Genomic DNA, 17,512 nt, shown 5'->3' with positions numbered 1-17,512 from the left:
CTGGCAAACTGGCAACAACGGACAAAGAGAAGGCTGAGGAACTCAACAACATTTTTGCCTCAGTCTTCACTGGCAACCTCTCTTCCCACACCTCTCGAGTGGATGGACCGCAAGGCAGGAACTGGGGGAGCAAAGTCCCTCCCACTGTAAGAGAAGATCAGGTTCGAGACCACCTGAGGAACCTGCACATACAGAAGTCTATGGGACCTGACAAGATGCATCCCAGAGTCCAGAGAGAGTTGGTTGATGTAGTTGCCAAGTCACTCTCCATGACATTTGAAACGCCATGGTAGTCAGGTGAAGTCCCCCAGAGACTGGAAAAAGGGAAACATTGCACCCATTTTTACAAAGGGTAGAAAGGAGGACCCTGGGAACTTCCGACCTGTCAGCCTCCCCTCTGTGCCTGGGAAGATCATGGAACAGATGCTCCTGGAAGCTATGGTAAAGCTCATGGAGGACAGGGAGGTGATTCAAGCATGGCTTCACTAAGGGCAAGTCTTGCCTGACCAACCTAGTGGCCTTCTCTGACGGACTGACTACATCACTTATTCCTGCACAACATCCTTGTCTCTAAATTGGAAAGATGTGGACTTGACGGATGGATCACTTGGTGGATAAGGAATTGGCTGGATGGTCGCACTCAAGGAGTTGTAGTCAGCAGCTCGATGTCCAAGTGGACACCAGTGATGAGTAGCGTTACTCAGGGGTTGGTATTGGGACCCATGCTGTTTAACATCTTTATCTGTGACATGGGCGGTGGGATTGAGTGCACCCTCAGCAAGTTTGCCAATGATGCCAAGCTGTGTGGTTCGGTCGACATGCTGGAGGGAAGGGATGTCATCCAGAGGGACCGTGACAGGCTGGAGAGGTCGGCCTGTGCAAACCGCGTGAAGTTCAACAGGGCTAAGTGCAAGGTCCTGCACATGGGTCGGGGCAATCCCAAGCACAAATACAGGTGGGTGGAGAATGGATTGAGAGCAGCCCTGAGGAGAAGGACTTGGGGCTGATGGTTGATGAGAAGCTCAACATGAGCCAGCAATGTGTGCTTGCAGCCCAGAAGGCCAACAGTATCCTGGGCTGCATCAAAAGCAGCATGGCCAGCAGGTCAAGGGAGGTGATTCTGCCCCTCTGCTCCGCTCTTGTGAGACCCCACCTGGAGTACTGCGTTCAGCTCCGGGGCCCCCAGCATAAGAAGGACATGGAGCTGTTGGAGCGGGTCCAGAGGAGGGCCACAAAAATGGTCAGAGGCTGGAACACCTGTCCTATGAGGACAGGCTGAGAGAGTTGGGGTTGTTCAGCCTGGAGAAGAGAAGGCTCTACGGAGACCTTATTGCAGCCTTTCAATATTTAAAAAGGGCTTATAAGAAAGTTGGGTACAGACTTTTTAGCATGGCCTGTAGTGACAGGACAAGGGGTAATGGTTTTAAACTAAAACAGGGTAGATTTAGACTAGATATAAGGAAGAAATTTTTTATGATGAGAGTGGTGAAACACTGGAACAGGTTGCCCAGAGAGGTGGTAGATGCCCGATACCTGGAAACATTCAAGGTCAGGTTGGACGGGGCTCTGAGCAACCCAATGTAATTGAAGATGTCCCTGCTCACTGCAGGGGGGTTCGACTAGCTGACCTTTAAAGGTCCCTTTCAACCCAAAGTATTCTATGATTCCATGATTATGTGCCACAATCCAAGTATATGGATCTGTGATGCTTCTGCTACCCATGATGTGTCTCCTAACTAAAAGCCCTTGCTGCTCCAAACAAGAATAGTGTTTATTTACAAAATCATGGTAGTCATTTTTTCTAAAGCAGTTACATATTTTGTTTAAATCAAATACTCTGGAAACCAAACTGTTCTAGTAAGACATTGTAATCTGAAAAAAATATTTTTGTGATATCATTAATTACATTATTGCTTCACTCCCTGTTCACTCTCATGTAATTCACAGAAGTTCATTCCAGGCGACATAAGGAGCTGACTTGCTCCTCCCTCTCTGCTTCTTCAATACTAACCACAGCTATGATCCCCAGACAAAAGCAATGCGTGCATCAGATGATATAGCCATAGCTATGTGCTTCCTCTCCTCCAGCCTGGGCCAGGGCTGTGTCTGACCTGGAGATAGGCTACACTAGAGCCTATCCGAGATCCTATGCCACTCTATGTACAGCATTGTTTTAATGTGTGAGCAAGAAAAGATCTAAAATTTTTGGTCTACTAGCTTAGGAAGACAGTCTGCAAATTAAAACAATGGCTGAAGCATTGCTATTACTGCCAGCAAAAGAAAGAGTTGGTTAGTGCTTAGAGCTGAAAGAGTTCAAACTGGATTCTTCATTTGATGCCATCTCTCCTAAATTGGACTTTACCATTAAAGTCACCAGTGAATTACAATCTAGCTTTGTACAGGAAAAAATAAAATCAATATTGCAAAGCCTTGTTTTGCTTACCTGGAACAGTCTCCCACAGACTCCACTGACTCCAGATTTTTGACGCTTCTGCTTTGCTCCTGATCCTCACCGAGTGTGTCATACACTCCAAAGGTAAGTCTGAATCCCATATCCAATGAAGAGGTTTTCCTGATTTATCAAGCGTGACATTATAAAGCTCCTAGAAACAAAGGCCAGTAAGGCAAAGTATTGAAAACACAGCAACGAGTAGACACTTTGGAAGTACAATCAAAAGCAATGACAGAGCGAGAAAGCTTAAAGGAGGAAAATGCTTTTGAAAAATGAATCTCTGAAATCCCACTCGCTACACTAAGTAAATAGTAAGCTAAGTAACTGCTTATAAATCTGTACTGGCAGTGGTGGAGTAAGTGATGTGCTGGCAAGAACTACTTGATTCTGACAACACAGTTGCAGGTCAGACCCTGCTTCTCATGACATGGATTCACTCTCACAGGCTTTCAGTGGGTTTTTTGCATCTATTACATGAGTAATAGCATGCACAGATGCTGCTGCCTGCAAATGCACCTTGTCTAATGCTCCGGGTTACATATCCCTGGCTCTGAATTACGGCAGGAATCTGCACTGGCCAGTACGGATTTATGCAGACGGTACCTCATTGTAGTGCTAAGGCACAGCGTCTGAGGACAGTACTACCATCAGTGACAGGCAGAGTAGGAAAACATCTGCTGATTTCCCCAAAATGCTTGACTGCTGTAATATGCACATGCAAGAAACATGAAAAAATACATCCAAAACTGTTAGAGCTCCATGAAGGGAACAAAAGGAGGACAGCCTAAAATATAAAATGGAGTTCAAAAATCCGGAGAGCTAAATGCTCTGTAATTTGGCAAACATTTTTATCTTGAAGTATAAAAATGCAGAAAACAGCAATAAATAAAAAAGTTTCTGCTGCTCTCTAAGAGATGATTTCCTGCAAATTTCTCTCAGCATGTACCTGCTAATGCCCAACTGGGCACTAAATGAGCTGCAGCAACACACGGCACAGAAACTCAAACTAACCAGGGCACCACGTAGTCACACAGACAGACAGACGAAAAGGTACCCCAAGTAGGAATCTCCCCTGGCATGAGAGCCCATGAGAGGCAGGAAAAAATGGCTCAAAAATTCTGTCAATCACCTGTAATTATAAATACATTTTAGAACAGAACATGTATTTCAGTACTTCTTAAAGCAACCATACCGGATTCTCAGCATATAGATCCACACTGCTCATATGAGCTGTACCAGAGCCCTGGCTCACACTGACAACTAGAGAACTGCTCTCCATTACTGCTTTCCATCAGCAACATCTGCACTTTTGTAATACCACCACTCTGAGAAAAACTCTGCAGTAAGTTTACTGTTTAATTTCTCAGTCATAGCACTGAGGAATGGAGTCACTGCTTTGGAAGTCACATAGACTGTCCATGCTTTGGTATGAGCAGACTCATGGAGTTTCTTTACTGGTACACACTCTTCAGAAAAACACAGAAGCAAATACATTCCTGTGTGGTAGTGACATAAAAAAATACCTGTTTAATTTCCTTGTCATGTTTATTATGAGTAACAGAACAGAACAGACTACATCCTTGGATTTGAAAAACTCTTTCTTTCTTCCAGCAAGTTAGTAAGGGTTTGTTGGAAGGATAATCCAAAAAGCCACTTAATTGTTTGTAGCTATATGGCCCCAGTTTCTGACTTCAGGGTTAGACCTGTTCACGGGGTGTTAAAAATCCTACCCCAAGTATCAAAGTGGTCAAAATCTTCTGAACTGCATAGAGCACATCTGAAGTGAAGATGTGGCTCTTCAAACTCAAGAGACAAAATACTAGCAACTTGTCTGATCAGAGTAAATTGTGATTCTTAACAGCGCTCATCTTATTTTACTGACTTCTGGTTTCAGAAAAATAAGCCCTTCTCTGCTTTATCTGATTTCTCACAAATAGGAGCTTTAAATGAGCTAGTTTTCCAGTTTTAACATTTGCATTTCATATTCTTCCATAGTTCAATCAGTAGATGACACATAATAGGTTGTAATATCCCTAAAACATGCATTTATTTCCCAAAAGATTTTCTTTGATCCAAAGGAGAAGAAATTTTCTTTGGAGACAAAAGTTCTCACACTGAAGTCATGAACTGGGGAAAACATCAGAAGAAGGCCTAAGCCTAAGATTTGGTTGATCTCTCCCTCTTCAGAAAATTTGTCTGGCTTAGGTGTTAAGGAAAACTAGCAGGATAGGGACTTTGCAAAAGAGACATGACTACTTCTTCCGTAACTGGAAGAGATGGGTATAAGGTAATTGCTAACAGGGCCAAACACGGGGCTTGAAAGGCTTCGCTCACACCAAGATTATCATTTGGTTCATAAGGTGAGAGAAGTTGCAGCAACATGACTCATGCTCAATTAGCCCCCAGTGAAGGGTAGTAACCATGGTACAAAAAAGTCTGCCTTTAGGAGCAACGGAAGGCTTTTCTGGGAGGCTGCTTCGAGGACCTGCACCTCGAAAGGGAAACAGAGGCCTTTAAAATCAGATCGCCTAGGTATGCCCACCACAATCCCTCAAGTGTATGCAAGGCATATCTATATCCTGCACAGGTGGAAATGACCTCTTCATCTGAGCCAGTATTTTTTTTCACAAAAAACAGGCATAACATTAGACTAAGTCTGGCATCTAGTGAAATATGGAGGTATTTCTGGTATAGTTTTGTAAATAATATGTTGTAAATCATAAACCTATACAGCAAAGCTATCTGAATATGCATCTGAAAATTTGATCTTCCTTTAGCTTCCTTTGTATTGCAAATATCTAATATACCTTTTTTTAACATACACTTACTGTCCACACAGTAGTAGTTACATCTGTTCGACGGACTTGTATTTCAAAGGACATTGCCAGCTCAGCATCATGTGCTGACGTGCCAACATCCCATTCCACCAGCAGCTGCTGAAGAGCCAAATCCTTTGAAATGTTAAGGTATGTTACTGGAAACACAAGGGATTCTAGGAACACAAAAAGAACACAAAAATATTAATGTTTATGTATGCTTTAGTCCTTCAAATATGGCGAAGTTGTGAAGCAGATCTGAAACAACAGTGGTTAGAGGTAAGACATGCTCCACACTTGACAGTTCTGAAGGGGAAAAAAAATGTGATCGAGACCCATGTTGCTGATATCAAAAGCAAAGATAATCTTTCATCTTAAGGCATCAGCAGCCTAGAATGAGGTTCCTGAATCTACTCAATAGCCCCCCACCATGACATTGGGTATGCTATTTAATTTCTTTATGCCCTCAATTTACTGGCTATTTTATGGGAATATTGATCCATCCCTTTACAGTTTTATGAAGGGGAACAACATAATGTATCAACAGGGGCTGAATCCCAAGAAAACCCAACCCTCAGAAAGCCTTCTCATCATTAGGTCAGAAAATCTAGGCTGAATTTTGCTCTCTGACCTAATTAAGATTATATTAGTTAATGCAAATCAAGTATTTGAACAGGATATGTTTAAGAGTTTCCCTCCATGAGCTAGCTCAGATGATAGTCTAGCATCAGGCACACTCCTGGTTGCTCTACACAGAGCTTAAGGACTTTAGTCAAGGCTATGGATTCTTCTACTAGAATTAGTTATAATAGTGTCTATCCATCTTTTTGTGGGCCTGGAGTTAATTCCTAGAATGAACTAAAGTTTAAAAGTCAGACTGAAGTCCCTTTTGGTGTTAGGAAAGCAAAGGTCCCTTAAGAAGACTAGCCTGCTGAAACCTACAGATCACCCTGTGAGGGGTCCCTCTTTAGATGTCTACTCTGTCACCCCTCCCAAAAAAATCTACCTCTTCTAAGAGATGAAATATGGTTCTCACTGATCTGTATCTTCTCTCCTTCCTGAAAAGTAAACAAACAAAAAACAAACAAAAAAAATCCTAAAGTTGATCTGGTTGTTAATGAAGCCAGGGAACTGAAATGGCCAAGTAATCAGGCTTTTTCTTCTGCCACAGTTGCTTTCCATGATGCTTCTGCTTGTTACAAACAACAGGGTCAGAATGCTGACACTGACCAGGATACAGAAAAGAAATCAGGTTATTTTGGGAAGGTAAGACAACACACACTTCATCTCCCCACACTCTACAGATTTCCACCATCAAAACAAGATAAAGGCTGTTAAAATCCCACTTATGCTAAGGAATTGACTGTAATGTTATTCCTCTCCAGTATGTAATCTTATCCGCTCATTGTTTGGTGAACCTTACCTGTATGTTCATCCTGTTACCTGAAGCACCATGTACCAAGCCTCTGAGGGGATCTCATTTTACATATGCAAAGAGATGGCTGATCTAAAGCTGTGGACCCTTGCCATTCTTGTGTTTTCCTTCTGCAGTGCTGAAGGGGGAGTGCAACTGGGGGAGACAGATGGGCCCAGCACAACTAAACAAACCTCAAGGAAGGGACCCGGCTAGTCTCCCAGTGAAACTCAGAGGTGCAAAGTAAGACTCCCAGGGAAAGGAAACAAATATGTCTGAAAGAAAAGCCAGCCAGTTGGCAGAAACCCCTTAATTTTTCAGGATGCACCATTAAAAGAAATCCCTGTGTATCTTCTGAATTTCCCGATCCTCTTTTCTGCTCCTTCTCTAGCCATTTCTAATTGCAAGTGTCACTACTATGCCTGTTGCACTGATGATGAGCTTCCCTCTCTTCTATACATCCGTCTCTCTTGTCCAAGCTAAAATCCCACCCCTTTTCTCACCATGGAGAATATTTTCACCTGCCACATTTAATTAACTTGACAAAAAAAACAAAGGTCTCATTAGTTTATGTTTTTTCTCTGTTTGTACGAGTGTCCCTCCACTATCTCCTTTTAGTTAGATGATGTATCACTTCAGACCTCATACAATTTTGTTTTCCTCAGAGGCTGGCATAAGAGGGTCTAGAGCACCAATCAGGGCTTATACACAATACCAACAAACAGAAGAAACAATGTAGTAAGGATATATCTAAGATCTTGAAGACCACTGAGTTACAATGTGTGACTTGAAGACTTCTGTAGTATAATTTACACATGTAGAAATATTTGTAGCATTCACAGTTATAACCTTCCCCTCCTAGCAAAGTTAAATAATCAAGGCATCTTAAGACTTGTTTTAACTTGAAAGCTAACTCAAGACTGTACGAATAGCTTTATGATTAACAACAGAGACTAATTTTATTCCTGAACAACTGCATGTGAAAACAAGTGACCAAGCTACTGTAATGCAGTAACTGTTTGGACTTGCCTGCATTACAAAGTTTTGCCAACTCTAGAGGCATTGGTAATTGAGTCTCAAAACTGAGGAACTAGCACCTTGGGTGAATGGAGTGTGAACACATGAATTTCAAGGTTAACGAGAGGCAAAAGAGTCTGAACCAGATGTATTACCCCCTTCAGTACGATAACAAGTACATTTATACAAAAAAAACACCCCTCTCCCTCCTTCATCAACTTAATTAAGGCAATAGAATTTCTATAGCTTGTATTGCCAGACTACAACTATAGTCTGCTAAGTTCTTCCTTCTTAATGGTGGTCATAGAAAATTCAATTTAAAATATTAATACCTTTTCTTTCTTTTAATTGAGTCGTGCTCAATGCTATTGCCAGCAGCAAGTATGCAAGCAGTACTTTTCACAGAATCACAGAATCACAGAATGTTAGGGATTGGAAGGGACCTCGAAAGATCATCTAGTCCAATCCCCCTGCCGGGGCAGGATTGCCTAGACCATATCACACAGGAACGCGTCCAGGCGGGTTTTGAATGTCTCCAGAGTAGGAGACTCCACAACCTCTCTGGGCAGCCTGTTCCAGTGTTCGGTCACCCTCACTGTAAAGAAGTTTTTCCTCATATTTATGTGGAACCTCCTGTGTTCCAGCTTGCACCCATTGCCCCTTGTCCTGTCAACGGATGGCACTGAGAAGAGCCTGGCTCCATCCTCATGACACTTGCCCTTTACATATTTATAAACATTAATGAGGTCACCCCTCAGTCTCCTCTTCTCTAAGCTAAAGACACCCAGCTCCCTCAGCCTCTCCTCATAAGGGAGATGTTCCACTCCCTTAATCATCTTCGTGGCTCTGCGCTGGACTCTCTCTAGCAGTTCCCTGTCCTTCTTGAACTGAGGGGCCCAGAACTGGACACAATATTCCAGATGCGGCCTCACCAGGGCAGAGTAGAGGGGGAGGAGAACCTCTCTCGACCTGCTAACCACACCCCTTCTAATACACCCCAGGATGCCATTGGCCTTCTTGGCCACAAGGGCACACTGCTGGCTCATGGTCATCCTGTTGTCCACTAGGACCCCCAGGTCCCTTTCCCCTACGCTGGTCTCCAACAGCTCTGCCCCCAACTTGTACTGGTACATGGGGTTGTTCTTGCCCAGATGCAGGACTCTACACTTGCCCTTGTTATATTTCATTAAATTACTCCCCGCCCAACTCTCCAGCCTGTCCAGGTCTCTCTGAATGGCTGCGCAGCCTTCCGGTGTGTCAGCCACTCCTCCCAGTTTTGTGTCATCAGCGAACTTGCTGACAGTGCACTCTATTCCCTCATCCAAGTCATTAATGAATATATTGAATAGAACTGGTCCCAGTACCGACCCTTGAGGGACTCCGCTAGACACAGGCCTCCAACTGGACTCTGTCCCATTGACCACCCATTTACCATAAAATACACAGCCTCTGGAAAGTTATTCTTATATTGAACTTTGTTCCCTCTGAATATGCATATTTGCTTTTTTCTTTGTACTGGATATGTATGTGAAGTGTAAGAAATAAAAATCTGGTCCTGGAATCTTGTGGCACAATCAGAAAACAGCCAACAAAAGTGTGAAAGTTTTCACAGATGAGACAAGAAAGAGAAAGTGAAGGAAAGAGGTAGAAAAGCATAGAAGTTGTCAAAGAGGAAATAAATTATTTGAAGATGACAGAGTACAGACCAAAAACGTATGAGACAGAGGGGAGCAGATAAATAAATACAGTCTGGCTTTACATCATTGCAAGTTATTGATTCAGCAGGCAATTTTTCATGATGTGGTTACAAAATGTAATTATACAAGTTGCTTCATCACCTTACCAAACAGAGTAATTTGATTAAGCATATAACATGTTGCTTAATCACAGGAGATTTACAAATAAGCAAGTCCAAAGCTTCAGTTGTAGACTGCTTCCAAATAAAAAAGCAAATGTTCAGACATTTACCTTGCTGTGAGTATGTAGTGTAGCAAGTCCTCAGGGGGAGCAGTACTGCCAGAACCATGAAGTGATTCATCATTCATCTGGCTTTTCCTGCACAAGACTTATCAGGAAAGAAGACATTTCTATTTATTTGTTTCTTTTAGGAGAAATGCATGCCAGACAACAGTCCAGATAGTATTACCATAGTTAAGAATGAATAAATAAAAACCCAACCACATAAACTCTAGGCAGTTTAAGAGAAATTCAGGAAGAATGGACAAAGAAAGATAAGGAATGAAAAAACCCTCTTGTTTTTAGGACCTGGTTACAGCATAGGGAAAAATACACTACACTCAAAAAGTTCAATTTAATCTAAACAAATAAAAACACACAATATCATCTCAAGCACCATATAGCTCTATCTAATATTCCTCTTACAGCTTTTACACTCACATTGTTACAGGATCACAACTACCTACTCTACAACTATCCGAAAGGAGGTTGTAATGAGGTGGATGTTGGTCTCTTCTCCCAAATAACAAGTGATAGGATGAGAGGAAACGGCCTCAGGTTGCACCAAGGGAGATTTAGATTGGATATTAGGAAAATTTTCTTAACTGAAAGGGTTGTCAGGCACTGGAATAGGCTGCCTAGGGAAGTGGTGGAGTCACCATCCCTGGAGGTATTTAAAAGACGTGTAGTTGTGGTGCTTAGGGATATGGTTTAGTGGTGGACTTGGCAGTACTGGGTTAACAGTTGGACTTGACGATCTTAAAGGTCTTTTCCAACCAAAACGATTCTGTGATGCCAGGACAAAACTCCGTTTGACTTGCACAGCCCAGCCCTGAGGAACTGATCATATGTCAGATCTCGTAAGACATGAATCACCTTCAAATTCCCTTGTGTAGAAGAGAGAAGTAAACATTCAGCAGCAGTATGGTTAAAAGCACTCAGGCACAGAGGTTACAGGCATGCAAACAACAGGAACAGGACGATGGATACAGCTATCTTTAACTTTTAGTTTCCACTTCTTACATTTGTGGAGCTGTGTAGAATACTGATAAAGAGAGTCTTCTACCACTGCTTCCATAACAGAAGTTGAAACTGCTTAGCGGGACAGATAACCAGGATGACCTTCTGCCCCGACTAAAGCCAAGGACAGAACATCTACTGATTTCAGAAGGGCCAGGAATTCACTCCAGAATTTCTTCCTGGCAGAAAACCTCCCATTTGATACCTCTGAGCTACAGACATTTAAGTTTAATGACCCTGCCTTAGATTCATTGGTTTTCAGAAGCTCTGAATATCTCCAAAGCATCAAAAGAAAAAATTTCAAACTTTTTTTTTCCATGTTTCTAACAGTCACATGGAAAATGTAGAAGAATCCTGAGTGCAGCACTGCAACCCAGGACTCAACGTTCACAAGCACCCTTGCTGCAGTGTGCCCCAACTTTTTCCTTGTGAGCACAAATGCTTCACATGGGGAGCCCCATATTTAAAAGGTGAGCATTGCCTTGCCTAACGTATAGGCTTATGCAGTCTTTCTTGCCATTATACCAATAACCGTAAAAGTATTTGGACAACACTAAAATCAACATAAATAAAGAATCTTGAGAACCTAGGCCTAATTCACAATCAACTAATACACCGTTTCAAGAACTGACTTAGGGACCTCTGCTTCTTTATAGATTTTCTAAGTTTAGACTTTTTTATCACCTGATCAAATTGAATATCTAAAAGCGAAAATAATTTGATATGTTTTGTCTGGAATAAACACAATAGAATGGCTCTTTGTTATAGAGCAGTGAGTGGCAAGTAAGTGACAAAAAGAAGTCTTTCCAAGGCAGATTATGTTAAAACTTCTGGTAACTCTTCAGTAGATTGTTATTCTTTTGAATTATACAAAATGAATATTGAGACACAAAGCCAAATCTTGCATGCCCTTTTTCAGAAAAATGAGAAAATAAAACTGCGTTTAAAGTCATGGGAGTTGACTCTCTAAGACCAATTTAATACAAGGTGGTCAGTTAGGTTCAGTGGCATAACTCCTGACTTAATTATATCAGCATGATGAAAACCCAGCCCCAAAGGACTCCTGATTTTGTAAACATCTTTGGGGTTGGACACAAAGCTATTTGCCCTATTTGTCACGTATCACTTAAATCCAACATTAAATACAGTGGGAAATTATTGTGGAAGTCATGACGTATTTGTTTAAATTACTTCCTATTTGGAAACCAAATCCAAACTCTTTTCTGCTCTTAAGAGGCATTCCCAACTATTGTACTGAAATAAATGTGTAACTTAACTATCTCTCTCTAGTCATTTACACTGCCAGTTCACTAATCACCTTTATTTATTTCTTTTTAGCCAAACACTACTAAAGGGCAGTGTTATATAATAAATGACCATCAGAATACAAACACATTTTGGACAGCTACAATTCAGTAGCTGACTGAATTGTACATTTTCACTGTTCAGTAGTATATTAATAATCTAGTTTAATACTGTATAATGAATTGTGATAATGTGCAATTGTAGGTATCAGACCAGTTTTCATGGGAAAAGTTATGGAATTCTCTAACAAAAGAGAATATGAAGTAAATTTAAATAAATGAAACACTATTTGAGAAAAAAGAAATACAGTCCTTAACATAAGAGTAATATGTTTACTTAAATCATCTTTATGCAGAAACTTCTGCCTAAGACCAACAAATTAATCACATACAGTAATTACTACCAACTAATGTCAAGCACTTATTCTGTATTATCAGTAATTAAGTACTTTTATAAAATTGTCATTTAAAAATTTGTGTTTTGGTTACAAAGATTAAAAGAGAAACAAAACAGCTGTAGAAAATGTATTATCAATTTCACTTAAAAAACCCCATTATGATAATAGATTAACTATGTCCTTACCAAAAGTGAAAATAATTGAACAACAAAGGGAATGAAGACAGGAAGCCAGGGAAGGTTTTTAGGTATCTAAATAATTCATCGCCCTGAAAGAGGCAAAGTACTACCTCCAAGAAATAATGAGGACCTATCAAATGCCACTAAAAAAGTGACACTCACAACCATTGTTCTGGTGAATAGATTGGTTCAGATTTGCGAATTTGAAAAGATATGAACACCACACTAGTATGCCACAGTTCTTCATCTGAGAATGCATCGCTGCTGACTTCTTTTTTAAGCCTAAGAAAAATCATGTTCTGTCACCGTGATCCAACCTGGAATGCATGTGTACTTTGTTTCCATGAATTGCAGGTAAGAACAAGAGGCTCTCGTGCCAGTGATTTTGAATATGGACTACATAGACGTAATTTGAATACTTTTTCCTTTCTGGTTACTTTTGTCATTAAGATAATTTGCAATGGCATTTCTCTAGTCTATCACAGAATCACAGAGCAGTTTGTCCAACTGAGTTTTGAAGAACTCTGAAGGATGGAGATTCCACAACTTCTCTGGGCAACTTGTTCCAGTGCTTAACCACCCTCACTGTGAAGGCTTTTTCTCCTTATATTCTTCTTATATTCGTGTATTCATTTTTCTCCTTATATGTTTCTCCTTATATTTTCCTTGCTACAATTTGGTCCCACTCCCTCTTGCCCTTTTGCTGTACGCCTCTGCAAAAAGCTTAGCTCTGCATTCTCAGTAACTTCCCATTAGTTAGGCGAGGACTGTAGTTAGAGCTGCTTTTACCTTTCTCTTCTCAAGGCTAAGCAAACTCAGCTCCTTCAGTGACTCCTACATGTGCTCCAGCCTCCAAAGCCTCCTGGTGTCTCTCTGCTGGACTCAGCCCAGTCTGTCAGTCTTCTTTGTACTGTGAGCCCAAAACTGGACACAGTAATTTAGATATGGCCTTATAGAAGCCAAATGGAAGGAAATAATCACTCCCCTAAGCTCTAAGTCTTTGGCATCATTAACAACAGTAGTTATAGTTCTAATTTCTGATGAATCTGGTTATTGGGACATACTGTGAAATGATCTATAAAATGGGGATAATACTAAGCTGCAAGCTGAGGATGACTGGTCACAAAATGATCTGTCAGAGCTATAGAAATTAGCTGAGCAAGAAATTTCTCATTTTACCCTATATTCTTCTCCCTTCTAAAAAATCAACATCTGTGGGGGAAATAAAGCAGACTTGCTTAGTCTTGTCTGTCTGTAGCCTGAATCACTGATAGATTTTTTTTTTAACTCATTAATATATAGTCTACTTGTAATACTTCCCATCGGAAAAATGTAACTTGGGGTGTGACAAAACAGAAACAAATGGATTCAGGACTCTCCAGCCCAACTTGAAATTAATCAGTACAGACAGATACATCAATAGAACAGAACCACTCTGGAGACCTGGCGGCAATTGCAATAATACTCAGCAGCAACCGGAATTGTTCAGAGACCTGACAATTAAAAAGCAATCACTCAAGAAGTGGAGACAGCACAGGAGCGAATTACCTTGGGAAGAGATGAAATCTCCTTCAGTAGGTTGTAAATAGTCTAAAAAATATCTCTAGGTAAATTATTTCTCCTTTAGAGCGAAAGGCTGGCTTACATGATCCCTTAAGTCCCATCCACACCAATGCTTTTGTGATGCCATGGATGAGAAGAAAAAGAAATTCCCATTATTCACCTGGTAAACATGCCTAAGATAAACATTTCATCAAACCTCTCTTCAAAGGCATTAAAGCACCAAAATTCAACTGAAACCTCTTTCAAAGATGAGGCTCATAGTACTCAGAAGTCATTGGCTGGGAGTGGGAGCTATACGGTGCACCTACTGCTGCATTACCTGGAATACCCATGTCTGTAAGAAAAGGAAGCCCCTGCTATGAACATCTAGTATTAGCTGACTGCAGAGTCAATCTGGTTTGTATCAATCTTCCTAAAGCCACATATTTCAAATCATACTTCACACAACTTTCCTCTCTCACTGCCCTTTGCTTTGCTCATTTAAAACAGCTGCCAGTTGCAACCCACATCCTCAAAGGAACCAGAGCCTCTACACAGGCTGGGAAAACACATGTTTTCAGCTCCAGAAAACTTTACCCATTTAAATGAGAGTGTTAGATAGGGACATCAAATCATAAACACTACTGATTAGACAAATTTTCCTAAACTAGACATGGAAGAGGACTGTCCGTGTTGCAAATGCAGTAATACTACTACTTTGGATTTATATCATATTTTTCATCCTATGTTCTCATTCCCTCTACTTCACAGACAGACAGACAGAGGATAGGAATCAGAATTCAACTTCACACCACGCACTACAACGTTGCTAACACAACCAACGTGTTTAGTGCCAAAACCTAATAAACTCCTTCCATAGCCACCAAAGAGAAACAGGCACCCCTAGAAAGTAAGCCATACCATAAGTAGGCTAACTTGTCCTCTGGAGGTGTTTTTTTGCCTCTTAAACAAACAGATAACTAAGTCAGTGCCAAAATGAGCTAGAATGCCCTAAGCCAATGATTTGTACAAAGACCCTGCACTGAAGTGTGCCTCCACTCTCCTGATTCCTGCAATTCCCAATATGATATCCCTTGCAAAACCAACAGTCCAGAGCTGACATCCAGCTGAGGCAGCTTTACTTGAAACAGGGACCAGTGTCAAGCTATCGGAAACCTACTGAGTCTGGGTAAAGTAGCTTCTGACAAAGCATCCTACAACTAAATAGATTCCTCTTCAAAATAACATCACACTGCTTATAGAAAATTTAATTTGTAACAATTCTGAATTCTGAAAAAAAAAATAGCTGAGACACTGAATTCTGAAGCAGATGAACCCTTCCTTTAGTCCTTGTACTCAGGCTTTCTTCTCCCAAGCAATCTTAGAGATGGTTTCAATTACACTTAGCACAAAACATACGTCTGCGTATAAGACACTGAAAGCTCTTAACAAGCCTTTGTGATCTAATGGGTGAGCAAAAGTTTAAAAAGCTGCACATGGAAGAAAGGAATTTCTATAATTAAGGTCTGATACGCATGTAATCATTTGATCACTTAAGGATAGCTTTATCTCCTGTTTTTTTGATAAATAGAAAGCTCTTTGATGCATGCTGTTGGTCTTCTAAAGAGCTTTGCCAAAACAGGAAAACATTATGTATTTCATGTTCCCATGAAGGCTGGAATCCAAACAAGAAAGCAATTAAATAGCAAAAAAAATGGGGTCTAAAAATGTAAAGTGCTCTGCAAACTGTATAAACTCCCGCCCCATCAGAAAGTAAATGCTACTAATTGTAGGGAAGGAATCACATAACGTGGTGGCATGACTCATACCAACAGGAAGAATAATTTTACCATGTTTTCAGGCACGATCTACTCATAATGCTGTTAGGATCTGGTTTATTCTGCTGGAGTAGTGACTGGTCTAGGCATGCAATACTTAGCTAACAAGACAGATTAAAAGGTTATGCCAAAAAAAACCCAGTCAAACTCCAAAGAATGCAGGACCCACATTGGAATTTATGATGTTTTCTCATTTACTCCAACAGTTTTGAGATTAAACAACAGATTTCAGCTGCTTAAAAGAAAGCTGGAGCAACACTTCTTCTCTGTGTCATGCCGGATTTAAAGGTCTGGGCTTGCATTTCTGAGCAAGTTAACACCTTCTCGAAGTAGGACGAACGGGAGATGTTAAAACCAAACCTAATCACCTGGCAGCAGCAGCAACCTCATCCCACGATGTACCTCACCTCGGTAATTTTTACTCAGGTCAAACCAGCAGCTCTTATGCTGTAGTTAAGCAGTGACATCGTGAAAGAAGAGAAGAGGCGGGGGGGGTGGGGGGAGTGTCATAAAACGCGTTAAACTCAGCATAACTGAGGGTCCTGCCGGCGCAATGTCTCTGGGGGAAGGGGGCGGCGGGGCCGGGGCGCCCGCTCCCCCCTCCCGCGCCCGCCGTGCCGAGGGATGCCTGGAAAAACGGGGGTTAAAGGGCAGGCAAAGGGTGAAGGGGTCTTAACGGGCACCAGAAGGACTAAACTATCAAGTAAAAACTCCACAGAACGTTTCAAAAAAGGCGACGGGGTGGAGGAGGTGGATTTTCCTCAGCGGAGCAGGCTGAGCTCCTCTCAGCGAGGGCGGCCGGGGTCCCCGGCGGAGGAGAGGAGAGGGGAACGGGACACTACAGAGGGAATGAGGGGTTGCCGCGACAGGGAGAGACCGGCATAACTCACCTGCAGCCGCCGAGCAGCTCCCTCAGGACCCGGGGGAGTGGGAGTCCGGCCCCCGCCCGACGGCCAGCGGGACGGGCCGGCCCCCCCGGTCAGTGCCGGGAAGAGCTACAGCGCGGCCGCGCTCTGCCGTCTCTCCCCCGGCCAGGGCGGTGGCGGCGCGTCCTCCCACCTCGGGCAGGCCGGGTGAGCCCCGTCTCGGGAATTTCCTCCCCTCTCCGGGAAGCGCGGCCCGTTCCCTTGGCTGCCCTCCCAAAGGCAGGGCGCGGGCCGGCCCACCTCCCCCCCGCAGCGCCCGCCGCCGTGTGCCCCCTCCTCGAGGGAGCCGGCGCCCGCGGAGGAGGGGGCGGGCGGGGGAGGCCGCGACGCTCCGGTGCCCTCAGGGCCAGGAGGGGCTGCAGGGCCTGGGGTCTGCCGGGGACGGGGGCCGACCGTGGAGCGGCCCAGCAGGCAGAGGAGGAGAGGCAGGCTTAGCGTGAGAGGACCGTCAGGAACAGAGAGCGGACGCTTGGGTCAAACGGGCGCTTTCCCCATCCTCCCAGTCCAAGCTGGTCAGAAACCACACGTAGGAGTGGTGTCTCCAAGACGCCTGTGCCTCTGGTGCCATGTCCCCAGGGTCCCTGTCTCTGCTGGGACGGTCGCTCTGGCCACCAAGGCAGAGGGGGTGAGGAGGTGGCCTGGAGCTTGCA

The 17,512-nt window shown here is 42.7% G+C and overlaps 1 protein-coding gene across 1 annotated transcript in view; it reads right to left on the bottom strand.

The window, feature by feature from the left end:
• The window catches only part of LOC137676654 (oncostatin-M-specific receptor subunit beta-like), a 34,095-nt gene extending 17,225 nt beyond the window's left edge, over positions 1-16,870 (bottom strand). Inside the window, exons 1-4 of the mRNA XM_068423622.1 lie at positions 16,827-16,870; positions 9,668-9,764; positions 5,281-5,444; positions 2,444-2,603 (exon numbers count right to left, since the gene is read on the bottom strand). Coding sequence (XP_068279723.1) covers positions 2,444-2,603; positions 5,281-5,444; positions 9,668-9,740 — 397 coding nt within the window. The 5' untranslated portion in view covers positions 9,741-9,764; positions 16,827-16,870. The remainder of the gene's footprint in view (positions 1-2,443; positions 2,604-5,280; positions 5,445-9,667; positions 9,765-16,826) is intronic.
• Positions 16,871-17,512: the final 642 nt, after the last annotated feature.

The sequence above is a fragment of the Nyctibius grandis genome, chromosome Z (assembly GCF_013368605.1).
Source record: "Nyctibius grandis isolate bNycGra1 chromosome Z, bNycGra1.pri, whole genome shotgun sequence".
Classification (NCBI taxonomy): domain Eukaryota; kingdom Metazoa; phylum Chordata; class Aves; order Nyctibiiformes; family Nyctibiidae; genus Nyctibius; species Nyctibius grandis.
Note: the sequence above shows the minus strand (reverse complement) of the source record. Positions and strands in the feature narration are given on the sequence as shown.